The sequence below is a fragment of the Hyla sarda genome, chromosome 12 (genome assembly GCF_029499605.1).
Source record: "Hyla sarda isolate aHylSar1 chromosome 12, aHylSar1.hap1, whole genome shotgun sequence".
Taxonomy (NCBI): domain Eukaryota; kingdom Metazoa; phylum Chordata; class Amphibia; order Anura; family Hylidae; genus Hyla; species Hyla sarda.
Genome location: NC_079200.1, coordinates 26,347,711 through 26,375,158, shown reverse-complemented (window position 1 = coordinate 26,375,158; position 27,448 = coordinate 26,347,711). Strand labels below are relative to the sequence as shown.

Here is a 27,448-nt window from a genome sequence, read left to right as displayed (position 1 = left end):
TGGCTGACAATCTGAGGTACATGACATTTATGTAGATCAACACAGTGCCAGAGGCCAGGAAATCACTTTCAGGATATCGCTCACCATACTGCCCCCACTAAGCTGATGCCCGAAGATAGGGAATCTGTTCTTGTTGTTGCTCTTTCCACTGGCGGGAACTGTAGCTGTGGTACTCTTTTGCTTAAAGGGGTACTCTGCCCATAGACATCTTATCCCCTATCCAAAGGATAGGGGATAAGATGTCTTATCACAGGGGTCCTGACGCTGGGGACCGCTGCGATCTTGGCTGCGGCACTCCAGACTTCCGGTGTACGGAGTGAACTTCGCTCCATGCCGGATGTCTGGCGATGTGGGGCAGAGGCTCATGACGTCTCAGTCACGCCCCATTCGTGACGTCACGGCCACGCCCTCTCAATGCAAGTCTATAGGAGGGGACGCCCCCTCCCATAGACTTGCATTGAGGGGGCGTGGCCATGATGTCACGAGCAGGGTGTGACCGTGATGTCACGAGCCTCCGGCACTGCACCCGACGCTCTAAACGAACGGCAGGAGCAGCAGGGAGATCCCCCTGGATAGGGGATAAGATGACCTCTTTAAGGTTGTCCCTGTCACCACAGTGCCCTCGATTCCCCTTTTGAGGGGAAGGGTCCAGTAGATGGTGTCACGCTGCACAGGCTCATAGATCCTCCCGAAACGTACCTCTACCCTCTGAAAGGGCCAGTTTTCTCATAATATCTTGGCCACAATGTCTAGAAGACCAATGTATCCCAACCAGGCTGCCCCCAGCTGTTGTGAAACTACAACTCCCAGCATGCCCTGACAACCAAAGACTGTAGACAAAATCAAAATACAAGCAAATTGCCCAATAGTCATGTTTATTGCAAAGCAGATCTACTTAAGAACAGCAGGTTATGTTTTTTTTTTATTTTTTTTCTCTGCAGATATGGATACAACAATGGATTCTGTGGACTATCTTGAACAGCCACAACCAGCAGGTAAAATGGGTTACAATAGGGTCTTACATTAACTTGATGCACAATTTTAGGCCTAAAACAGAACCAAGACGCCCCCTCCAAAAGCCTAGTGATAGGTGTTGTTAGTTTTTTGGACCTGATCCTCTGCACCAATGTTCACACGCTCTTGACAACAGATCAGTGCGACCGCCCTCTTGAGTCTATGGACATTGTTGTGGTCTATAAATTGTCAAGAGAGATCTCAGCGTGGCGTGAACCTAAGCTTTCTTCCTATTGAGAATTAAGCAGTGGGGACCTTCATTAGCATATTAAACCCACAAAACTAAAGGTGCTAATAGCTAATAAACAGGGGTCTAACCAAAAACGGGCATCCCAGTCCATGGAGTGGTAGCTCCTCTTGGTCAATAATGGCTGTCGTTTTTGAAGATGCCACAGGTTCTTTTTAAAGGGGTACTCCACTAAATGTTCTGAACGCTGGGTGTCGGCTGCGGGGGTCGTAATGCCACGGCCACGCCCTTGTGACGTGACGTCCCCTCAATGCAAGTCTATGGGAAGGGGACTTACATTGAGGGGGCGAGCGTGACGTCACAAGGGCTGTGGCCATGACATCACGACCCCCATAGCCGGCACCCAGCGTTCAGAACAAAATGTTCCGAACGCTGGGGCAGTGGAGTACCCCTATAAAGGAAACCAGGGAACCTGTCAGCAAGTTTTACCCTATATAACTGTTGTCAATGTGTTACATAGGGTAAAATCATTTTCTTTTTTTTACCATGTCCCAATGTCGTGGATTTAATCCTCCATAGTGCCGAAAATCACTGTGAAAAACATGCCGTGCTGCATGTTAACGAGCCCCAATCTTTAGGTATTCCTGAGCTGTGCACATTGAAATCTCGCGCGCGAGTAGGCGTGAATACAGGCCGGAGCTCAGTGACTACCTAAAGATTCTGCACACCTCTGAGGCTCATTAACATACAGAACAGGACATTTTTTAACATACAGAACGGGACATTTTTCAAAGTGATTTTCGGCACTATGGAGGACGCAATCTAGGACTTCAAAACATGGTAAAAAAAAACTGATAATACTCTATAGAAAATGTCGCCAACAATTACATAGGGTAGAATCTGCTGGTCTCTTTTAGGTTACATTTTCAGTTTTTTATTTAGATTTAGATTTATTGCATATTTCACCAAATACTACCAAAAAGGCAACCGTTGTATATATCGGGTGTTGGACCCACTCCATATAGACCCCAAAAATAGAGCATCAACAATTTGACATAAATAATTAATATCTTTTTATTGTGATTACTGTTTAAAAACACCGTTAGGGTAGTGTCACAATTGACTTCAATGGGTAGGGAAAAAAATCAACAGTAAATGCGCAGCTAAATACGTCATATGTGACTCTACACTTAAAGTGCATATACAAAGAACGCAAGGCACGGAATATACAGTACAGTGGTTGAACAGTCAAATGACCATGCTGAAAATACTAAAAAGCAGGCTAAGAATAGGAATAATGTGCAGAATAAAAAAGTCGTCACAACATGTAAAAAAGTAACAAAAGGTTTAAAGTATCAAGGAAAGTCTCACAGGCCTGCCATATGTATTACCACAGACCCACCGAATACATAGCCCAACGTACGTTTCGCTGTCAAGTCGCTTCGTCAGGGGGCCCCCTGACGAAGCGACTTGACAGCGAAACATCCTACTACTTTGAGTGTATCCTGTGCCTTGTATTCTTTGTATGTGCATTTTAATGGTGTTTTTAACCTGTAATCTCAATAAAAGATATTTTCTATTGATGGGACGTTTGTTGGTGCCCTAGTAAACAGAGTTCAGTCTGCGTGCAATGAACGGCTTTCTGTTTCAGATCTTAGTGTCTGTTCCTCAAAAAGAGTGACGGAGCTCGACCCCCATGCTGCCAAATACCAGCACTGTAAAGACAAGGATGAGCCGCAGTCGGAGGACATAGAAGATGTAGGACCCCGAAGAGAGGACAACGGTGGTAAGGGGGATGTCGTTGTGCTTTTCGATTGGGAAGTTTCAAAATCTATGGCTGGTCAATGATAGGGGAGGGTCGTTCAACCCATGGCATGATGTGACTGGCGCAGCTTTTTGAGTCACAGTAAATTAGAAGTGACTAAAGAACAATTGTGTTGCAAAGAGACTGACAAAAAAGGTTCAGGTTCTGCGCACTGTTGTTTCATGTGAACATTGGCCATGGAAGAGTGATGCTCTACTTCAGTGGTCTCTGAACTGTGGACCTCTAGATGTTGCAAAACTACAATTCCCAGCATGCTCGGACAGCCAACGGTTTGGCCGATATTATCGGCCGATATTCACGATTTTGGACGTTATGAGTATCGGCAATTACCTTGCCGATAATCCGATAATGCCCCTTCCACCGCCCCCCCCCCCCCCACCGCAGCGCACCCTGCACCCCCCACCACACACCACACCGCCCCGTCCAGAGACCGCTGCCCCATTGCCTCCCCCATCCCTGGTTTTATAATAACCTGTTCCTGGGGTCCGTGCTACTTTTGGCTCCTGCAGCATCCTGCGTTACGCTGTGTGCTGCGCAATGACGACGTCACCGTCAGTGCGCACAGTGACAGCTCAGGGCGCCGCAGGAGCCAGAAGTAGCGCGGACCCCGGGCCCCGGGAACAGGTAATTATAAAACCGGGGATGGGGGAGGCAATGGGGCAACGGCGGTGGTTGGACTAAGGACCGGCAGGGTGAGAGAAGCGAGCGGGGGTGGTCTCTGCCACCGCAAAAGCCGCTGCAGTTCATTGATTTAAAGCGCCCGCTTTAAATCAATGATCTGCAGCGGCGTCACCGGGGGGAGATAAATAGCCAATAACTTATACCAGAATATCGGTATAAGTTATTGGCTATTGGCCTTAACCTCCACTGATTATCAGTATCGGCCCTAAAAAATCGATATTGGTCGATCCCTAGTCCGGGCATGCTGGGAGTTGTAGTTTTGCAACATCTGGAGGTCCACAGTTTGCAGACCACTGCTCTACTTAGTAAGAGCATAGAGCTGCTACCAGGAAAGTTTCCGTTTTGTTATCCTTAGTACATGGTTGCCCATTCATGCAACCCTTGACAAAGTCAGATGCGAAACGTCGGTGAGGATGTTTTAAATTCAGTGTTAAATCTGAAACAAACACAAGAAAGCCTTACCACTAAACCCTTTCTTTGAGTGTATAAGGTCTGCTTGGAGAGGGGACCTTAAAGGGTATATCCAAAAGTGATTTTAGCACGTGCCTACCAGACATTAATGGAAATGCTTAGGAAGGATCTGCGCTTGTCTTGGGGTTAAATGGCTATGTTCTGAAATTACCATAACACTGTGGCTATCTTTTTGTGAACTGGCTATTTCCTGTTGGAGTTTGTTCTCTCAAACTACAAATCCCATAGTTCCTTGTTTGTAAGTGTGAGGTAATTTTTCTTCCTCACACACATCAGCCACCCATTGAAACACACCTGTGCTGCCTTCAATGCAATAGACCAGTGTTTTCTAACCAGAGTGCCTCCAGCTATTGCAAATTCTTGCAAAATGATCTCCCACCCAGCGGTCGCTTCACCCATTAAAGAAAAGACAGGCTCCCTCTCGACACCTGACTAGTGATGTAATGTCTCGCACCGCACTGCAACCTGGGGAAACCTGAGACAACACTCATTTTATATGCTGCTAAAAATAAATGTAGCGGCAAAAATCACAGAAGAATTGCGACACTATGTTATGAATTACACTAACTTTACAGCCCCTGTAGCATAGTCAAATAAAAAAAAAAATGAAATACCACTTTAATGCCAGATGGAATAAGGGATCCTTCATAAAAGAAAGGGTGCTAGATGGTGCAAGAGACCACTATGGAGATAAATAAAACCAGAGATACTTGGTTTTACTGACATAATAAACAGTGTATAGTAGGGGCAAAACAATTCTAGTGAAAAGTTAGTATATTAGAAGTAAGCAGTAGAGTGACACTGGGCTTGTAACTTTATATATATATATTGGGCCTTATTTCCTAAGGCTAAGTTTCTACTATTTTTTTTTTTTTGGGGGGGGGGGAAACGCCAATTCTGCCGCATGGCGTTTTTTTGGACAAAAAACGCTGCGGCCAGATGTCAGCTGTAAATCAATGAGAAATCGCAAAAATCTTATTCCACTGTCGTTTTTCACTTTGGCGTTTTTTTAAATCCTTTTGGCGTTTTTTCACCCTTTTTTGGCGTTTTTCAGCTTCTTGGCGGTTTTCCAAAATTGCAGCATGTTGAGCCACTGGCAATTATTTAGTCAAAATCGTGGCATTCTTCTCCCATAGAAGTCTATGAGAGTGAAAAAAACGCCAAGAAAAACGCCATGTGGGTTTTAACTTTGGCGTTTTTGCAAGCGGTTTTTATTCTTTTTTGGACTGATGGAGATACCTTTTTTAATAAAATTTCATAGGGTACCATTAAAAAAATTTCAATAAAAAAGATACAGTAGTGAAGGAAAAAATTGTATCTAACGAAATGTATCTTTTTTATAACAACATTTTTATTAATTTTTAAACAGGGATCAATTTATGTGGGCGGGGAACTAAAAATGTAGCCAACAATATTAAAAATGTAGTGTGTGTGTTTCACTTTTTTTCTTAATTTTTTAATTTTTTTTAGGTAGTACTACTACTCCCAGCATGGAACACACTTAGTACCTGTACTAATTGACAGATCGCCCGTTGCGATCCTCCTGTATAATGTATAGATGCAGCTGGCCGCTCTTCTATGGTCCCCTGCACTGCCGTATATATATATATATATATATATATATATATATATATACACCTATTCATATTTCCCATGGAGAGCTGTGATTGGCCAGATGGTTCCAGCCAATCACAACTCTCTGTGGGAAATAGGAATATGTATATATATACGGAATGGCAGGGGACCATAGAAGAGCGTCCACCCGCATCTATACATTATACAGGAGGACCACAGCTGGTGACGGGAGTGATACCGCTGTGATCTTTCCTTAACTGCAGGTACTACTGCTCCCAACATGGAGCACACTCTGCTCCATGCTGGGAGCTGTAGTACCTGCATTAATAGACATATCACAGCAGGTGTCAGAAGTTACACTCGCTGCGATCTGTCTATTAATGCAGGTACTACAGCTCCCAGCATGGAGCAGAGTGTGCTCCATGTTGGGAGTAGTAGTACCTGCAGTTAAAGCATACCCGTCAGATCCAACCAAAAAGCATTTTTTTTAATATATCACTCAGTACCTAATCCTGTACCATGTACATCTAATTTTTATGTGTCTAGCTCCTTTATTTATTTTTTTATTACACTTTTCATTTAGCTCACTAGTCTGAATTCCTCTCAAAGGGAGGGGGCGTGGCCTCACTTTGCGGTCTCCGCCCCCTCCCTCAGTATGCTGTCTGCTCACATCTCCCCTAGCATTAGCAAAGCTACAACTCCCAGCTTGTCCTCACTGACACAAGCTGACAGTGGGAGGATTTTTCCTCCAGCTCTGAGCCCTGCACTCACAGCTGTCAATCAAGGAAGTGTGTCCATGTCATAGGTGATGATGCATGGACACAGCAGGACTAGTATGTGTCTAAGCAGGCAGGTGGGGCAGTTGTTTGACTGGCTTTTTCAGTATGAAATACTGAACATTTTCTAATGAAAGCTGTTGCAAAATCTATTGGTTTACAACATATCAAAAGTGTTTGTATCTGACAGTGCCCATTTAAGGAAAGATCACAGTGGGTATCACTACTGACATCTGCTGCATTGTCCTGTCTATAGCAGAGATGCAGAGTGGCTGTATACATCGCTTGCATCTCTGCTCTGTACTCCGGCCAGCCACTCGCTCATTCATATTTCCCTCAGAGAGCTGTGATTGGCTGCAACAATCCAGCCAATCACCACTCTGGGCGGAAAATATGAATGAGTGATGTTCTATTCACATCACTGGCCGGAGTATAGTGCAGAGATGTGAGCGCTGTATAGAGCTATATATTATAGACGATCGCATCAGGTGTCAGGACTGAGACCCGCGCCGATATGTCTATTACTACAGGTACTACTACTCCCATCATGGAACAGTCTGTTCCATGCTGGGAGTAGTAGTACTACCTAAAAAATTTAGGTAGTAGCAACAGCGCAGGACGCCGCAGGAGCCAGAAGTAGCGCGGACCCCGGGAACAGGTAATTATAAAACCGGGGAAGGGGGAGGCAATGGGGCAGCGGCGGCGGTCTCTGGCCAAGGATAGGCAGGCAATCAGGCAGCGTCGGTGGTTGGACTCGGGACCCCAGGACAGGCAGGGGGAGAGAAGCGGGCGGCGGCGCCGATCTCTGGCCCTGCAAAAGCCACTGCAGTTCATTTATATAAAGCGCCCGCTTTAAATCATTGATCTGCATCGGCTTCTGCAGGGCCAGAAACAGTTTATCAGGGTATACCCGCACACACGCACCCTCATTTTACCGTGGATATTTGTGTGGGGGGGATTAAAATGCATGGAATATCGGTATAAGTTATCGGCTATCGGCCTGAAAGTTCACAGGTTATCGGTATCGACTCTAAAAAAAATCGATATCGGTCGATCCCTACTTTTACGGCCCAATGTTCAAAAAACATGTGAGGTGTAAGTACTCACTATAACCCTTTTAACGTTCCTTGAGGGGTGTAGTTTCTAAAATGGTGTCACATGTGTGGAGTTACTGCTGTTCTTGCACAATGGGGGCTTTGTAAACGCACATGGCCCCCGACTTCAATTCCAACAAACTTTTCACTCCAAAAGCTCAATGGCGCTCCTTCTATTCTGAGCATTGCAGTGCGCCCGCAGAGCTCTTTACATCCACATATTTTCTTTCTCAGGTGAAATTTCACTACATATTTTGGGGGCCTTTTGCCCTATTACCCCATGTGAAAATGAAATATTTGGGGTAACACTAACAATATAGTGCGAAAAATAAAATTTTTCACTTTTACGGCCCATTGTTCAAAAAACCTGTGAGGTATAAGTACTCACTATAACCCTTGTTATGTATGTGTGTATGACTAAGGCCTTGTTGTAAGGCCGAAACGCGTCACTGTACCTTGTGTTCCTGTCATGACCATCTGGTGAAATAAATATCATCCTCTGAGTTATTGGACGCTGGACTCCTCTCTCTTCTTGCTGCTAATTTTGGGCGAGGTCCACTCCCTGTCCGTGCGCACCTGGGGTGAGCTGAAGCACTGTTGTTTCTCTGTTCACTATAACCCTTGTTACGTTACTGGAGGGCTGTAGTTTCCAAAATGGTGTCACATGTGGGGGGTTTCTGCTGTTTTGGCTCCATGGGAGGTTTGTAAATGCACAAGGCTCCGACTTCAATTCCAGCAAAATTCTCTCTCCAAAAATCCAATGGCGCTCCTTCTGTCCTGAGACCTGTAGTGCGCCAGCAGAGCACTTAATGTCCACATATGGGGCATTTTCTTAATCGGGAGAAATTGGGCGGCTTCAAATTTTGTGGTCCATTTTCTCCTATTACACCATGTGAAAATGAAAAATTTTGAGTAACACCATCATTTTAGTGTTAAAAATCACATTTTTCACTTTTACGGACCCTTGTTTAAAAAACCTGTGATGTGTGAGTACTCACTGTAACCCTTGTTACGTTCCTGGAGGGCTGTAGTTTCCAAAATGGTGTCACATGTTGGGGGTTTCTGGTGTTCTGGCTCCATGGGAGGTTTTGTAAATGCACATGGCCCCCGACTCCAATTTCAGCAAAATTCTCTCTCCAAAAATCCAATGGCGCTCCTTCTGGTCTGAGACCTGTAGTGTGCCAGCAGAGCACTTAACGTCCACATATGGGATGTTTTCTTAATTGGGAGAAATTGGGCTTCAAATTTTGGGGTTCATTTTCTCCTATTACTCCTTGTGAAAAAGAAAAATTTGGGGTAACATCATCATTTTAGTGTTAAAAATCAAATTTTTAATTTTCATGTCCATCATCAACGCAAAATAGTCAAACACCTGTGAGGTGTTAAGGCTCACTGTACTCCTTGTTACGTTCCTTGAGGGGTGTAGTTTCCCAAATAGTGTGCCATGTGTTTATTTTTTTGCTGTTCTGGCACCCTGGGGACTGCTAAATACAACATGCCCCCCTCAAACCATTTCAGCAAAATTCCCTTTCAAAAAGCCAAATTTTGCTCCTTATCTTCTGAGCATTGTAGTTCGCCAGCAGAGCACTTTACATCCACATATGGGGTGTTTTCTAGAAATTGTGCTTTAAATTTTGGGGTCCGTTTTCTCCTATTACCCCATGTGAAAAAGAAAAATTTGGGGTAACACCATCATTTTAGTGTTAAAAATCTAATTTTCCATTTTCACTTCCAACTTTAACACAAAGTCGTCAAACACCTGTGAGGTGTTAAGGCTCACTATACCCCTTGTTACATTTCTTGAGGGGTATAGTTTCCAAAGTAGTATGCCATGTGTTTTTTTATTTTTATTTTTTGCTGTTCTGGCACCATGGGGACTAGATGCAACATGGCCCCAAAAAACCATGACAGCAAAATTTGTTTTTAAAAAATCCCACAGTTGCTCTTTCTCTCTTGAGCCATGTTGTGACATGTTGTGAGCCAGCAGAGCACTTTATGTCAACATGTGAGGTATTTCCATACTGAGAGAAATTGGGCTACAAATATTGGGGGGCTTTTTCTCCTTATATCACTTTAAAAAATGAAAAAAAATGGGGCTACAAGAACATGTTAGTGTAAAGAATGCAGATTTTGATTTTTCTCCTCCACTTTGCTGCTATTCTTGTGAAACACCTAAAGAGTTAACAAACTTTCTGAATGTCATTTTGAATACTTTGAGGGGTTTAGTTTCTATAATGGAGTCATTTATGGGGTATTTCTCACAGAAAGGCCCCTGAAATCCACTTCAAACTTAATTGGTCCCTGAAAAATTCTGATTTTGAAATTTTCGTGAAAATTTGGAAAATTGCTGCTATACTTTGAAGCCCCCTAATGTCTTTAAAAAGTAAAAACATGTCAACTTTATGATGTGAACATAAAGTAGACATAATGTATTTGTGAATCAATATATAATTTATTTGGAATATCCATTTCCCTTACAAGCAGAGAGTTTCAAATTTAGAAAAATGCAACATTTTCAAAATCTTCATGAAATTTTGGGATTTTACACCAAGAAAGGATGCAAGTAACAACGAAAATTTACCACTATGTTAAAGTAGGGGATAGGATAGGGGATAAGATGTCTTATCGCAGGGGGTCTGGCTGCTGAGACCAACATCTCAGGGGCAGCACCGTGGTGTTCTGAACACGGAAGCTTGAAGTTTCCGTGTTCATGATGTCACGCTATCGTGGAGGCCCGTTACCCTGTACCCTTACTGCCCTGTCCGGCAGCCCCCCTTCAGTGTCCCCTGGGTTCTCTTGTACTTGTTTCCCCCCTGTACATATGTTCTGCATTGTAATTTATTATAAAATGTCTTGTTGCTTTAAGAGTTGTACCATGTGATATGTCATGTGATTGTTACCCAGGAGGTACCAGTGACCAAGTGACCCCAAGAGTGACCTATGGGCTCCCTGCTAGTCTCCCCCATATAAGCCCTGGGTGGAGCTAGCTCTCTCTCTTTGGAGATAGGTCTTTGCTGAGGTCAGTCGTGCCTAGTGTGTGTGTCCAGAGTGTTGGAGACCTCAAAGTCAAGTCCTGCAGACACCATCAAGTCAAGTAAGATAAAGTCCCAGCTTTGTCAGACTTCACTCAAGTCACGTCAGTCCCTGTCATCTGTCAAGTCAGCGTGACCTGCATTAAATTGTCCAGTCCTACTAAAAGTCCCAGCAAGCCCTTAAGGTCTCTGTGTCACCGGTCACCTCCTTGGGCCCTGGCTGAACTGTATAGACTTTACCATCTGTCTACCCTCAGTAAAGCTACCGTTGTCCGTCTGTTGGCGTCGGAGTCTTTATTGCCCCCGTGCCTAGCCCAGGATCCAGTGGTATACCTTCGGGTGGTATCGAGGATAAACCACGCCCTGGCGTCACGAATTCAAGGGGTTAATGCAATCTGCCCCTAGGAGAATAACATCTTCCCTCATCACACCCCGTTACCACACTATGCTTCTCCATTTATTTCTATGGGATGGGGCATGATAGCTAGTACGTAGACGTCATGCCTCCTCCCATAGACATGAATGGAGGGGACGTGATGGCTGTGGTCGCCCATCATCCTGCAAGGAGTGGAGTTCGCTCTATGTACCGGATGACTGGGGTGCCGCGCCGGAGATTGCGGGGGATCCCAGCTTTGGGACCCCTGCGATCAGACATCTTATTTCCCATACTTTGTATAGGGGATAAGATGTTTAGGGGTGGAGTACCCCCCTTTAACTTCCAAAATTACCAGTTGACTACAACTTCTGTTAGATCTGACAAGAGGTGATATTTGGTCACAGGTACATTTTTATTAATGAAGACTGCCCAGGTAAAAGGTTCGGTATATCGGTATATTGTCTCTTAACGATAGCGATGGCGGTTTTGCAGAAAAATCTTCAGAACACTGACCAGGAGCGTGTACTTTCCCCATCCTCTATTAGCATACGCGATTAGCTTGTCCTGTTGTTGTAGAATCAGCTCTTCCTGCCACAACCACTCTCGGCTCCTCATCTGCTGCGGGTCTGGGGTTCATTCTTTATACGTTACCACTTACTCATTGCAGACTGCCGCAACGCCAGCCCCTGTATCTTGGCTGTCCTAGATTAGAGGGGTTTTCTCACTCCTGAGCCTGCAATGCCTTCAGACTACTGAAAATGAACCTTCACAAAAAGTCTATTGTTTTACCACAAAACCACATAGATAGAACATGTCAAAAAGATAAAAAAATGTCAAGGTTTGGGCAGCTCTGCAAGAACATATTCTTTCCTATAATATATGGGAAGATTGGTATTAAAGAATTGCTGCGTAATGATTTCCTCTCAGAGTGTCTTACTGTTCTAACAGCCATAGTGTCATCTATCTATCTCATATCTATCTATCTATCTCATATCTATCTATCTATCATGTATCTATCTATCTCATATCTATCTATCTATCTCATATCTATCTATCTATCATGTATCTATCTATCTCATATCTATCTATCTATCTCATATCTATCTATCTATCTCATACCTATCTATCTCATATCTATCTATCTCATATCTATCTATATCATATCTATCTATCTATCTCATATCTATCTATCTCATATCTATCTATCTATCTCATATCTATCTATCTATCATGTATCTATCTATCTCATATCTATCTATCTATCTCATATCTATCTATCTATCTCATACCTATCTATCTCATATCTATCTATCTCATATCTATCTATATCATATCTATCTATCTCATATCTATCTATCTCATATCTATCTATCTATCTCATATCTATCTATCTATCTATCATGTATCTATCTATCTATCTCATATCTATCTATCTATCTCGTATCTATCTATCTATCTCATATCTATCTATCTATCTCATATCTATCTATCTATCTCATATCTATCTATCTCATATCTATCTATCTATCATGTATCTATCTATCTATCTCATATCTATCTCATCTATCTATTTATCTCATATCTATCTATCTCATATCTATCTATCATGTATCTATCTATCTATCTCATATCTATCTATCTATCTCGTATCTATCTATCTATCTATCTATCTCATATCTATCTATCTATATCATATCTATCTATCTCATATCTATCTATCTCATATCTATCTATCTATCTATCTATCTATCATGTATCTATCTATCTATTTATCTCATATCTATCTATTTATCTCATATCTATCTATTTCATATCTATCTCATATCTATCTATTTATCTCATATCTATCTATCTCATATCTATCTATCTATCTCATATCTATCTATCTATCTCATATCTATCTATCTATCTATCATGTATCTATCTATCTATCTATCTCATATCTATCTCATCTATCTATTTATCTCATATCTATCTATCTCATATCTATCTATCTCATATCTATCTATCATGTATCTATCTATCTATCTCATATCTATCTATCTATCTATCTATCTCGTATCTATCTATCTATCTATCTCATATCTATCTATCTATATCATATCTATCTATCTATCTCATATCTATCTATCTATCATGTATCTATCTATCTATTTATCTCATATCTATCTATTTATCTCATATCTATCTATTTCATATCTATCTCATATCTATCTATTTATCTCATATCTATCTATCTCATATCTATCTATCATGTATCTATCTATCTCATCTATCTATCTATCTCGTATCTATCTATCTATATCATATCTATTTATCTATCTCATATCTATCTATCTATCTATCTATCATGTATCTATCTATCTATCTCATATCTATCTATTTATCTCATATCTATCTATCTATCTCATATCTATCTATCTCATATCTATCTCATGTCTATCTAATATCTATCTATCTATCTAATATCTATCTATCTCATATCTATCTATATATCTATCTCACATCTATCTATCTATTTATCTATCTAATATGATAAGTTCATTTAGATAATGAAATAGATCCATCTAACATTATTGCTGTAGATAATCTTCATCTATATGCACTATTTTTTTTTTTCTCCGCAAAACTCTGGTAAACTACTGGATCACCGATAGATCCCATTCAAGATAATAGGATCCGACGGAACCCGGTGTTTACCTGGCGGAGTCCGTTGTGCCCACAACCAATTTTTGGGGCAGTTCTGCGTAAAGAAAGAGCAGAATGGACACTAAACAGGACGAAGCACAACGTCAATGTGACCTCAGCCTTACTGTGTAATCTGTAGACCCCCAGGGCTCTCAGACATGCTGGATTTGCTACCTCTGTAACCCCTAGGCCAGACTCCCTCACAGGGTTTTTCTGGAATTTTTTTTTATTTCTGCCACTGCAGAAGTACAGTGGTCCCTCAAGTTACAATATTAATCGGTTCCAGGACGACCATTGTATGTTGAAACCATTGTATGAGACCAGAACTCTATGGAAACCTGGTAATTGGTTCTGAAGCCCCCAAAATGTCATCCAAAAATAGGAAAAAGTGAGGATAAAACAACAATAAGTAGATAACTAATACAGATAAAGCAAATCCTTACATATAAAAGTAATAAAGATCTGCTGGGAGCTGTAAATCACTGTCTATGTCAGTGTTTCCCAAGCAGGGAGCCTCCAGCTGTTGCAAAACTACAACTCCCAGCATGCCCGGACAGCCAAAGGCTGTCCGGGCATGCTGGGAGTTGTAGTTTTGCAACAGCTGGGGGCACCCTGCTTGGGAAACGCTGGTCTAGGTAGAGGACAGGAGCTTCTTCAGGGTCCTGTACAGTACACAGTGTCCTAAAAAAGTAACATGGAGTCGCCCTCACCTGGTGTCCAAAGGAGAAGCTAACCCTGGTACAGGTAAAGAGTACAGAACAAGTAATACCTCCCTGTACTGTAGGGGGCGCTACCAGACTCCAGTCAGTGCATACGCTTCAGTAATACAGGGGTTTTTCCAGTAAAATGTCCATTCTGATTGGTCAGTTCTTCCAGCCATTGACACGTTTCGCAGATCTGGACTGTCTGTACATTGTATGTTGAGTCTGGTTTTAACTTACGATAGTCCAGAAAAGACCATTGTATCTTGAAACTCTTGTATGTTGAGGCCATTGTAAGTTGAGGGATCACTGTATATTTAAAAGGAATAAGAAATATAATGGAAGGGCTTATACGTCTCCTTCCTACTGGATCCACTTCAGACTTTGGCTCAAAAACTGCAGTGGCAGAAATCCAAAAAATGCCAGAAAAAACCCTGTGTGGAAACCTCACCTTATACCCCGGGCTTGAGTCCTGCAGGAACGCGCAGGAACGCACAGGAACGGCGTTCCTTTGCTTTTTCCAGAGAAGGAACGCTGTCCCAGTTACATTAGTCCTGCAGGACCGACCGCTGAATTATTCTTACCCTCCCTCAGTCTCCTCCCCCGACCCAGACTGATAGATGCTGGAGATGTAGGACCTGTGATGATGTCACCGTCACATGTTGGGGCGGAGCTTAGCTGTTGAGGAGAGGAAAGATCGTGGCGGAGGTGGGGCTGAGCTGGAGGAGAGGTCACATGTCACTCCAGTAAGGTAATTACATGTGTTACAGTGTGTCACCACAGTAGTAGGGTAATCTCATAAGGAGGTTTGTTACAGTGTGTCACCCCGGTACTATGAAGACTACATGAGGAGGAGGTTTGTTACAGTGTGTCACCCGAGTAGTATGAAGACTACATGAGGAGGAGGTTTGTTACAGTGTGTCACCCGAGTAGTATGAGGACTACATGAGGAGGAGGTTTGTTCCTGTGTGTCACCCCAGTAGTAAGGAGATTACATGAGGAGGAGGCTTGTTACAGTGTGTCACCCCAGTAGTAAGGAGATTACATGAGGAGGAGGTTTGTTACAGTGTGTCACCCCAGTAGTAAGGAGATTACATGAGGAGGAGGTTTGTTCCAGTGTGTCACCCCAGTAGTAAGGAGATTACATGAGGAGGAGGCTTGTTACAGTGTGTCACCCCAGTAGTAAGGAGATTACATGTGGAGGGGGTTTGTTACAGTGTGTCACCCCAGTAGTAAGGAGATTACAAGAGGAGGTTTTTTACAGTATGTTATCATGATGATAGGAACATAAGGAGGTTTTTGTTACAGTGTATTATCAGAATGATAACCCCTTAAGAACTGTGGGGGAGATATATAAAGGCCTGTGCAGAGGAAAAGTGGAGCAGTTGCCCATAGCAACCAATCAGATCGTTTTTTTCATTTTTCAGAGGCCTTTTAAAAAAATAAAGAAACAATCCGATTGGTTGCTATGGGCAACTGGTCAAGTTTTCCTCTGCACAGGTTTTCATTAATCTCCCCCATTGGATGTAAATATACATCTTGGTGCCCTGGTACTTAAAGGAGTAGTCCAGTGGTGACCCAGTGGTGACCAACTTATCCCCTATCCTAAGGATAGGGGATAAGTTGCAGATCGCAGGGGGTCCGACCGCTGGGGCCCCCTGCAATCTCCTGTACAGAGCCCCGACAGCCCGCGGGAAGGGGGCGTGTCGACCTCCGCACGAAGCGGGGCCGACATGCCCCCTCAATACAACACTATGGCAGAGCCGAAGCGCTGCCTTCGGCAATCTCCGGCTCTGCCATAGAGATGTATTTAGGGGGCGTGTCGGCCGCCGCTTCGTGCGGGGGTCGACACCCGCTATCTGGCCGGAGAGCCTGGCCCCCGTACAGAGAGATCGCAGGGGGCCCCAGCGGTCGGACCCTCCTCAATCTCAAACTTATCCCCTATCCTTAGGATAGGGGATAAGTTTTTCACCACTGGACTACCCCTTTAATGCACCAGGAAGTACACTTACACCTTGAGCAGCAGACCAACTATGGAGCGAGTGCAGAAGCTGTCAGCAGCCGAGCACTTACAGTCAATGACAGAGAACGGCGTTCTTGCTGTTCTCCTTCATTAACCCCTTAAGTGCCGTAATCATGACACTTAAGCGCTGCAATCCTTGTCCCCCTAAATCAATTGGCTACCCTGCAATGTGTATGAGGGGGTCCAATCAGTTTGCTCCCCTGCCAGAGGTCCTCTCACCTGCTCCGTGTGGGTCCCGGCTCCAATCTGCTGATAGTGGCTGCAGAGCCAGGCTCTACTAGCAGATCACCAATAACACTGAGTAATGCTATGCAACAGTGAAGCATTACTCAGTGTAAGCAATCTGATTGCATGTAAAAGTTCCCTATGGGGGGACCTAACAAAGTGAAAGTAAACTAATAAAAAAGGTTGTTGTATTTATTTTTTTATTTTTTTAAGCACACATAAGCCCCTGCCCTAATAAAGATTAAAATCATTCCCTTTTTCCATTTTTTAAATAAAAAGAAATTAAAAAAAACCCTGCATATTTGTTATTACTGCATGTGAAAATATCTGAACTATTAAAATATAATGTTTATGATCCCATACGGTAAACAGCGTAAATGTAAAATAATGCCAATATCCACATCACAACCCAGAATAAATTGAGTATATACACCGTATTTTTCTCCCTATAGGACGCACCGGCGTATAAGACGCACCCTATTTTTAGGTGCAAAATCAAAAAAATTTAAGATTTTGAACCCAATAGTGGTCTTCAACCTGCGGACCTCCAGATGTTTCAAAACTACAACTCCCAGCATGCCCGGACAGCCGTTGGCTGTCCTGGCATGCTTGGAGTTGTAGTTTTGCAACATCTGGAGGTCCGCAGATTGAAGACCACTGCATAGGAGGTAATACTCACGTGTCCCCGCCGCTCCGGACCCGTCACCGCTGCCCTGGATGTTGCTCCATCGCTGTCGCCGTGTCCCCGTCTCTCTGCTGCCGGCCGGGTATCCTCGCTCTCCGTCGCCGTCATTACGCACGCCGACGCACGTACGCGACGACGTGATGACGAGGAAGGAGAGCGCCGGCCATACAGGGGATCCCTGAACGGAGAAGACACCGAGGAGGCAGGTAAGGTCCCTCCCGGTGTCCTGTAAGCACTAACCCGGCTATTCAGTCGGGCTGTTCCGGACCGCTGCGGCGGTCCCGAACAGCCCGACTGAACAGCCGGGTTAGTGTCACTTTCCCTTCAGACGCGGCGGTCAGCTTTGATCGGTGATGTCCTGTATTAGCCGCTGGTCCCGGCCGTTGATGGCCACAGGGACCGCCGCGATAGGGGAGTATTCGGCGTTTAAGACGCACCGACTTTTTCTCCCCAGTTTTGGGGAAGAAAAAGTGCGTCTTATACGGCGAAAAATACGGTAAGTGATCAAAAAGTATTTTATATGCAAAAGTGTTACTGATGAACACCACAGATCATGGCGCAAAAAAATTGCCCTCATACAGCCCCGTATAGGAAAAGTTATAGGGGTCAGAATACAATTTTATTTTAATTTTTTTAAATGCTTGCCTTTAAAAAAAAAAAAAAAAAAAAAGCTGTAAAAATAGAAAGGCCTGAAACCATGGGTATCGTTTCAATCATATTGACTCACAAAATAAAGATGGCAAATAATTTTTACCATTAAGTGTACTCCAAATAAACAAAACCCCATTCTTTTTTCTTTTCAATTTCCCTCACAAATTATTTTTTTTTGGTTGCACCATAGATTTTATAGTAAAATGAGTGATGTCATTACAATGTGCAATTAGTCTTGCAAAAACAAGCCTCATATGGGTCTGTGGATGGCGAAATGAGTGTTAGCTCTTAGAAAGCGAGGAGGAAAAAAATTGTAACGCAAAAAAGTAAACTTTCTGCGTCTTCAAGGCCAAAATGGGCTGTGTTCTTAATTCTATGAAAAGTTTGTTACAGTTTATCAGAAAAGTAATTTGTTACAGTGTGTACTCCCAGGGCCGCCACCGCCACATTAGGAATGCAGCCGCCGTCTACCACTTTAACAGGGCAATGGCTGCTGGGAGTAGACGTGCTGTGACAGAATACCCTGGGACCTCCGCTGCCCGCCAGTGAGGAGCAGAACAGCCACTACTGTAACAGCCACTACTGTGGAGTCGGACTGTGATGGTAACTAACTCTCGGTTGGGGCCTAGTGCCATATAGGGTAGGGATCGACCGATTATCGGTATGGCCGATATTATAATGCCCCGCCCCCCGCACCGCCCCCACCGCACCGCGAACGCCCAACCCACCGCACCGCGTCGCACCCCCCACCGTAGTGCTGGGCGGTATACCGGTATGGACCGGATACCGTTTTTTTTTCTCCCACAGTATGGATTTTTGCCCATACCGCTATACCGGTCAGGCCCCTCCCCTACCCTCCGAGTCAATAAAAAAAAAATTAAACTTACCCGTAATGGGGGTAGTCCGGGCCATCCATCCTTCCTGTAGTGTCCGGCGGCATTCCGGGTGGAGGGTGAACCGGTCCGGGCTGTCCTTCTCCGGGGGTCCTCTTCTCCACTCCGGGCAGGCTCCGGCCTAGTACGCTGCATAGACGCCGCTACGCCGTGACGTCAGGTGCGTCGCTGCGCACGGGCGTCACTGCGCAGCGGCGTCTATGCTGCGTTACTAGGCCGGAGCCTGCCCGGAGTGGAGAAGATGACCCCCGGAGAAGAAGGACAGCCCGGACCGGTTCACCCTCCACCCGGAATGCCGCCGGACACTACAGGAAGGATGGATGGCCTGGACCACCCTGACAGATAGGGGGAGAGAAGCGGGTGGTGGCGGCGGCGGCCTATGGCACCGCAAAAGCCACTGCAGTGCATTGATTTAAAGCACCCGCTTTAAATCAATGATCTTCAGCGGTGTCGCGGGGGGATAAATAGCCGATAACTTATACCGGAATATCGGTATAAGTTATCGGCTATCGGCCCTAACCTCCACCGATAATCGATATTGGTCCTAAAAAAACGATATCGGTCGATCCCTAATATAGGGCTATACAGGAGGGCTGGTAATCTCTACAGGGAGCACTATTACTGTTTGGGGCACTATAGGTGCTAGAAAAGTGCAGAGCCTAAAATGTTTGTTTTGCAGGTTCTGTGGAGACGAGTTGTGGCTGGAATTAATCGTCATGACATTCTGGGCCGAATGAAGAAGAAAAAGGAAAGTAAGCGGACAGCCACAACACAGGATGCAACCACCGGATGGCAAAACTAACTGTTGTTTTGGACCTGAAGAAGGCGCAAGTGTGCGCCGAAGTTGTCCTTCTGCTTATACCTACTTTAATAAAAGAATATCCCATGTATCTGTTGGCTGATTGAAGTTTCTTCAACCGAACCGTTTTACAGTAGCACTCAAAGAAAACACCCGCTCCGTTTTTTGTTTTATATTTGCTTACGCTATCATGTTCCGCCACCTTTGGGTCCTGGAAATTTGGGTATTGAGCAGCAGACTGTACTATATCCACCACCTACCCCTAAACTTACACCCCCCGTTGTGCTTACCTATCTATATTTCCGCTCAAGGTCAGTACAGCACCTATAGGTATGGGTGGTGGGCCTATAGTCTTTCCTAAATTATACCATAAAAATACCACACCAGGAAGCGCCCCACCTTTTTTCCCCATTTTCTTTCCCTCCTATACTAATACACAGTGGCCGGTATTCATCATTGTAGGTGTAAGTGAAGCATTTATCATTGTAGGTGTAAGTGAAGCATTTATCATTGAAGGTGTAAGTGAAGCATTTATCATTGTAGGTGTAAGTGAAGCATTTATCATTGTAGGTGTAAGTGAAGCATTTATCATTGTAGGTGTAAGTGAAGCATTTATCATTGGCGGTGTAAGTGAAGCATTTATCATTGTAGGTGTAAGTGAAGCATTTATCATTGTAGGTGTAAGTGAAGCATTTATCATTGTAGGTGTAAGTGAAGCATTTATCATTGTAGGTGTAAGTGAAGCATTTATCATTGTCGGTGTAAGTGAAGCATTTATCATTGTAGGTGTAAGTGAAGCATTTATCATTGTCGGTGTAAGTGAAGCATTTATCATTGTCGGTGTAAGTGAAGCATTTATCATTGTAGGTGTAAGTGAAGCATTTATCATTGTAGGTGTAAGTGAAGCATTTATCATTGTCGGTGTAAGTGAAGCATTTATCATTGTAGGTGTAAGTGAAGCATTTATCATTGTCGGTGTAAGTGAAGCATTTATCATTGTAGGTGTAAGTGAAGCATTTATCATTGTAGGTGTAAGTGAAGCATTTATCATTGTCGGTGTAAGTGAAGCATTTATCATTGTAGATGTAAGTGAAGCATTTATCATTGTCGGTGTAAGTGAAGCATTTATCATTGTAGGTGTAAGTGAAGCATTTTTCTACCCCTTTTTTTGTGTGCTGGTAATGTGTAGGAGCACCAAATATATTAAATGGTCACAGAGAATTTGATAAATTTTGTGCAGGTCACATTTTCTGAAATTTCTCTCTTCACATACACCAAAAAGCTAAGCTAAGTCTGGGCTGGTGTAGTTTTAGAGATTTTTCAGTGGTTTTGCGCCTTTTTTGCGCCTTTTCCCAAAAAAGCACAGTTCATAAAACCCTTTCATATCATGTGTATTGCCGAAATCAGTGGATTGCAACTCAAAATCAGCAGAAATGTGTAAACCAAAAGGCGCAAATACACCCTGCTTGCACCTTTTTTTGCGCCTTTTCTAGACACAAAAAACGACAATGATAAATGTCGGCCAGTATTGTTAAAGAGTACCTCTCATGATCTTGTTAAATGTTATAATCCTCCTAGGTCACTGCCCCCATCATGATAAACCACCCCCTGCCTTTATTTTTATTATTTTTCTACCTTGATATTGCTCTGTTTTTTCTGCTCAGTCTCAGATTCACTGACTGGGAAGGGGGCGTTCCCCAGTAGGCGTGACATCATCTGAAGCCATACAGGGGAGAACTTCCTCCCTCACTCTGCTACACACAGCCCACAGCAGTTCAGTGTGAGATGAGCTATGATTGGCTAAGGCTGCACACACCCCCCTCAGCACTCCAGACTGCATTTCCTGATTTTGGACTTCTACCAGGCCAGCAGGAGTCTAAAGTCAGTGCTAGTGATGGGCGGAAATGTGCTCCGGACAAGTAGGGATACACCTTTTTAAACACAAATAAAATATAGAAAACTTTCATTTTTACATTAGAAAGATTTTTTATTCACCATAAGGAGTGCAATAGCAAAATTAGTTTAAAGAAGAGTGCCCATTTAAAAAAAAAAGTAATAATAATAATAAGAAAAGGGGGGGGGGGTCCATTTTTTGTGGTATGTTTTTTATTTTTCTTCTTTTTCACGCCGAGCAAAAGTTGTGCCTGTTCGTAACCTAAAACAGATCAAAAAACGTGACGCCAGTTTTTTGCCAGATTTGTCGCTGGCCTAGTGTACTTTGTTTAATGTTATTATAAGGACTATTTATTCTTGAATATTAAGTTGCACTATTATAAGTCATCGTTGTTCCACAGTGAACCAGAAGTCCTTCCGCACCAGACCTGTGTGGAAGTGTGATCAGCAGGGCTGTGTATTTGCTCTCTCGCTCACAGCCCAGGCTCAGGATGTGGTATTTGCCTTGGTGTGGCAGCAATGAGTTCTCAGCAGGCTGCTCGTATTTCTATGGTGTCCATGGAGCAGCAGCCGGTTAAGGCGCTAAATGCTTGTGGTTTCTGCTAAATGTTAAGCGCCCGTTGGATTTACAGAGTGTTATGTTGTTTTTTTTTTTTTTTTTTGCTAATGAACTTTATCAGCATAGAGTTAAGGGGGTATTCCAAGAAAAAACTTTTTTTTAGCAACTTGCTCCAGAAAGTTAAACAGATTTGTAAATTACTTCTATAAAAAAATCTTAACCTTCCAATAATTATCAGCTGCTGAAGTTGAGTTGTTCTTTTCTGTCTGGCAACAGTGCTCTCTGCTGACATCTCTGCTTGTCTCGGGAACTACACAGAGTAGAAGAGGTTTGCTATGGGGATTTGCTTCTACTCTGGACAGTTCCCGAGACAGGCGTCATCAGAGAGCACTTAGACAGAAAAGAACAACTCAACTTCAGCAGCTCATAAGTACTGAAAGGATTAAGATTTTTAAATAGATGTAATTTACAAATCTGTTTTACTTTCTGGAGCCAGTTGATATATTAAAAAAAAAAATTTCTGGATAACCACTTTAAATGTTTCGTGTGATGTAAAGATGGTTAACCAGCATCATGTGCCTTGTTACATTTCTACCTTTTGGGTAGGGTCATACGTAGCGCATCTGCAGCATATATCACGCTGTGAATGCGCCGATGCCAGTCATTAGAGTGAGCTGCCTTCTGCGTCCAGCAGCCGCAGTAGGCAACTCACTCTAGTGACTGGCGTCGGCGCATCCACAGCCTGAAGTACGCTTCGGATGCGCTACGTGTGACCCTACCCGTACGCTGGGTGTTACCGATGAACGTCGGTGCTCCTTTTCTGCCATTGCTGGTGGTTCTGCTACCCTCTCGAGTTGCATTCTGCAGCCGATTTGTAACTGTCGCTAGTCATAGACAATGGGCCTCATTTACTAAGAGCGGAGTGTAGTTTTCTTTGTAGGTTTTTTGTTTCCGACAGGTATTTTTCCACGGTATTTACTAGGGATGCACCGAAATTTTGTCCGCCCAAAATTATCGTCCGAAAATGCCCCTTTCAGCATTTTCAGCTGAGTGAATTTTACGCCAATATTTTTGGTGGGCGTGGCTTAAGCCTTTCCCAACCCATGACATACATGTACGTCATGGATCAGGTGAGGACATGACGCGGGCTGCGGGTCAGGTCCGCGTCATAACAGGGAGATGCCTGCTGCTATCAGCAGCTGACATCTGCCTATAATGACGGACATCGGAGATTGCTCCGATGTCCGTCATTTAACTGGTTGTCAGAGAGTATAGCACAGGCTCCTGACTCGAACCCGCGCCATATCCGACGGCCTCCTGCTGATTCTTGTAGCAGGGGGCCGCAGCTAATAGCCGCGTTCACCATGGCGGCTATTAGCCCTTTAGATCACCGCTGACAGCGGCATCTAAAGGGACTTTAAAACACTCCCTGGTGGTCCAGTGGGGTGGGTGGCTCAACCAAATGATCACAGAGCACACAGATCAGTGGAGTTCTATGAAACGCCATTGATCTGTATGAGGAATCTAATGATTCCTCCTATAAAAGTCCCCTAAGGGGACTAACAAAGTGTAAAAAAAGAAGAAAAAAAAGTTAAATAAAAGTTTAAAAGAAAACATCCATTAACCCCTTCCATAAAAAATCACCCTCCTTTTCCCATTTTCCATATAAAAAATATGAAAAAATAATAAACAAAAAACATATTTGGTATCACCACGTGCGTAATTTTCCCAACTATTAAATTACTTTGTTTCTGTTCCTGTCATGTGAACGGCGTAAACGCAAAAAAAATTTAAACACCAAAATTGCTGATTTTGGTCACATCACATCCCCAAAAAAAGTAATAAAATTTAACAAGAACTATATTAAAATAGGGGGTGGAGCTATGCATTTTCGGTTTCGGTTTTCGGCCAAGCACAGCCTAAATTTTCGGTTACACATGCTCTGAGCTGTCAGGTTTTCCAGAGCTCAAATCCACCACATTTTATGCGGAAACATTAGTAAATTTGTAGATTTCTGTAAAAAAAAATGTCGTTTTTTTTTTTTTAGAGACATGCCCCTTTTTCCCTGATGGTCACACCCCTTTGTAGGGTTTTCTGAGTAAAGTGGAGAGTTAGTAGGGTTTTTTTCATTTTTTTGGGGGGGAAATTCTGTCACAAGACACGTTACACAAAAAACCCTACAAAGTCTACTTGGAAAAACCTTAGTAAATGCGGCCCAATGTTGTAGAGAGTTGATAAGCATCATAGGTAAGACGCTCTTCTTGAAGAGCCATTGGACCCAACTGATACAAGGGCACAATGGGGGAGATTTATCAAAACCTGTGCAGAGGAAAACTTGCCCAGTTGCCCATAGTAACCAATCAGATCGCTTCTTTCATTTTTAACAAGGCCCATAGCAACCAATCAGAAGTGATCTGATTGGTTGCTATGGGCAACTCAGCAACTTTTCCTTTGCCCAGGTTTTGATAAATTTCCCCCATTAATGAGCCTGGGTTTACACAAAAGTCAATGGGGGAGATTTATCAAAACCCGTACAAAGGAAAAGTTGCCCATAGCAACCAATCAGATCGCTTCTTTCATTTTGCAGAGGCATTGTTAAAAATGAAAGAAGCGATCTGATTGGTTGCTATGGGCAACTGGGCAACTTTTCCTCTGGACAGGTTTTGATAATTCTCCCCCAATGGCCAGTATGACCCAAATTTACTATTGTTGTCATTTTTGTTTCACCATATTTGGATTTTATCTGAAATATTTATTTATTGTTGTCCTTAGTGGGATTTGAACCTAAGTCCCCAGCACTGCTAACCATTGAGCCACCATGCTGCCCTAAGCATACATCTGCTATGCATGGTTGCTAAAATGGACAGAGATGTCAGCAGAGAGCACTGTACTCGTGATGTCATCAGTGTTCCAAAAAGAAAGGAATTTCCTCTGTAGCATTCAGCAGCTAATAAGTACTGGAAGGATTAAGATTTTTTTAATAGAAGTAATTTACAAATATGTTTAACTTTCTGCCACCAGTTGATTTAAAAGAAAAAAGGTTTTCACCGGAGTACCTCTTTAAGCTGATGGGATGGGAATAATGGAAAGATTTATCAAAAGCTGTGTGGAGGAAAAGTGAACCAATAGCAACCAATCAGATCACTTCTTTAATTTTTCAGAGGCTGTGTTATAGATAAAAGAAGCGATCTGATTGGTTGCTATGGGTGACTGGTCAACCTTTCTTCTGCACAGGTTTTGATAAATCTCCTCAAACAAATCTGGTCCAATGTATTACCTCTACTTTGTGGTGTAGTTTTTGGTCACTCAGGTTTTAAATGCGAAACACCTTGTTTTCTATCATACTGCTGAAATCCATACTGCAGAATCCATTTCCCATTGACTTACATTTAGAGATGAGCGAACATACAGTAAATTCGATTCGTCACGAACTTCTCGGCTCGGCAGTTGATGACTTTTCCTGCGTAAATTAGTTCAGCCTTCAGGTGCTCCGGTGGGCTGGAAAATGTGGATACAGTCCTAGGAAAGAGTCTCCTAGGACTGTATCCACCTTTTCCAGCCCACCGGAGCACCGGAAAGCTGAACTAATTTATGCAGGAAAAGCCATCAACTGCCAAGCCGAGAAGTTCGTGACAAATCGAATTTACTGTAAGTTCGCTCATCTCTACTTACATTATTACATTTAACAGATCTCAATGTATATGTATTTGTTTTTCTATACACAATAGCATGTGCTATACATAAAAAAACATAACAATAAGTAAAAATGAAATGAAATGTTAACCAGGGTAACATAGACAAACAGAACAATTTGAATTTGGTGTTTACATTTGCGTATACTTTTCTATCAGCAAAAAAAATATATATATACATATATATATTAGATACATTAAATGTAAACACATAACGCAGTGTGAACCTGGCTCGCATTCCCATGCTGCTTCTTTTTTGTTTGGTATTTGAATTGCATAAAACATAACCTTTAATAATTCTGATCTAAATATGTATAAAAAAAACAACAATGAAATGCAATAATCTATATGTAAAAATAGCGTCAGAGCTTCTCATGGTACAGTATAGGGAGAACTGTATCGGTTAGGTGGTATGATGAACTGCATCACAACTCATTAGTCTTGAAGTCCAAAATTGTAGAGGTGCAGCCACTGGGAGTAGGAATCCGATCCTCGATCGGCCAAAGCAGGAATGTGTAGATAATATGCGGAAAAAATCAGGAAACTCTGCGCAGTCCACTACTTCACAAATAGTCTGTTCGTTCCTTATATTCAGATTGCATATTTTATTAACGAAAAGCCAATAATATAACGCGTTTCGAGGTCTAACAACAACCTCTTCCTCAGGTTCATTAGGGCAGAATGATTCATTTTGTCCAACTGGTGTTATCACTGATCAATAGGGAAACAGTCACTTATTCCATGCTGCCCAAACCACTGCAGCATGAAAGGCTGGTAGACTCCTTTATCCAGTTATCTATCATTTAATGTGAATGGATGTGCAGTTTTACAGAAATCATAGTTGTAACATTGACCGGGGACAAGACACTGAGTCATAAGGACCCTCTATCTTTACATACATGTGAATTGCACACATGTGACAACCAATGTGACAGCGCTAAAGGCACAATTCAACTTTATTGATATGAACAGACAGGCAAAAGCACACAGGTGATGACACACCTAGAAGACCAGCAGACACGTTTCGGGCACATGCTATACAGTATTATCATATTGATTCTGTGATCTTTTCTAATTAAAGCTTGAAGATCTTTAGGTAAACTTCAGGTAAAAAATAAATAAATAAAATGCTGCAGAAGCATATAGCATTGCTTACCTGTCTACACCTGCTGTATTCATTACCTGTCTGCACTTGCTGTATGCATTACCTGTCTGCTCCTCTGCCTGTGACATTGTTCAACACAAGGCAGTATGGAATAAACACACCACATTCTTCCCTAAATATTCCAATAAATATGTATATGTGTATATTACAGGAAGATGGTAATGTAGCTGTAGGGGACTAATCAGATGTGGTGACATTACTTAGAGGGCGGGGCTAGAGCTCAGAGACAAGATCCAGCCACACGTCCGGAGACATCTGATGATGATGATGTGTTGTGAGGAGCCGGGGAGCTTGCTGAGACAACACCACACTTGCAATGAGAGGACTACACAACTTTCTGTCAGGGATGTTTTAAGCAAAAAACAAAGTCAGTACAATTTATGATAACACTATATTAAAAAATAATATGTATTGGGGTGCTAAAATTTTCTGATACCAGAATA

The 27,448-nt window shown here is 42.9% G+C and overlaps 1 protein-coding gene across 3 annotated transcripts in view; it reads left to right on the top strand.

The window, feature by feature from the left end:
• IKZF3 (IKAROS family zinc finger 3) overlaps positions 1–27,448 on the top strand; it is a 136,337-nt gene that overhangs the window by 70,225 nt on the left and 38,664 nt on the right. For 2 of the 3 annotated variants that reach the window (XM_056547762.1, XM_056547760.1), the window contains exons 2-3: positions 942–995; positions 2,853–2,987. In XM_056547762.1, coding sequence (XP_056403737.1) covers positions 942–995; positions 2,853–2,987 — 189 coding nt within the window. Of the gene's footprint in view, positions 1–941; positions 996–2,852; positions 2,988–24,798; positions 24,836–27,448 lie in introns of those variants that run through there. The other variant, XM_056547761.1, reaches the window with a different exon arrangement.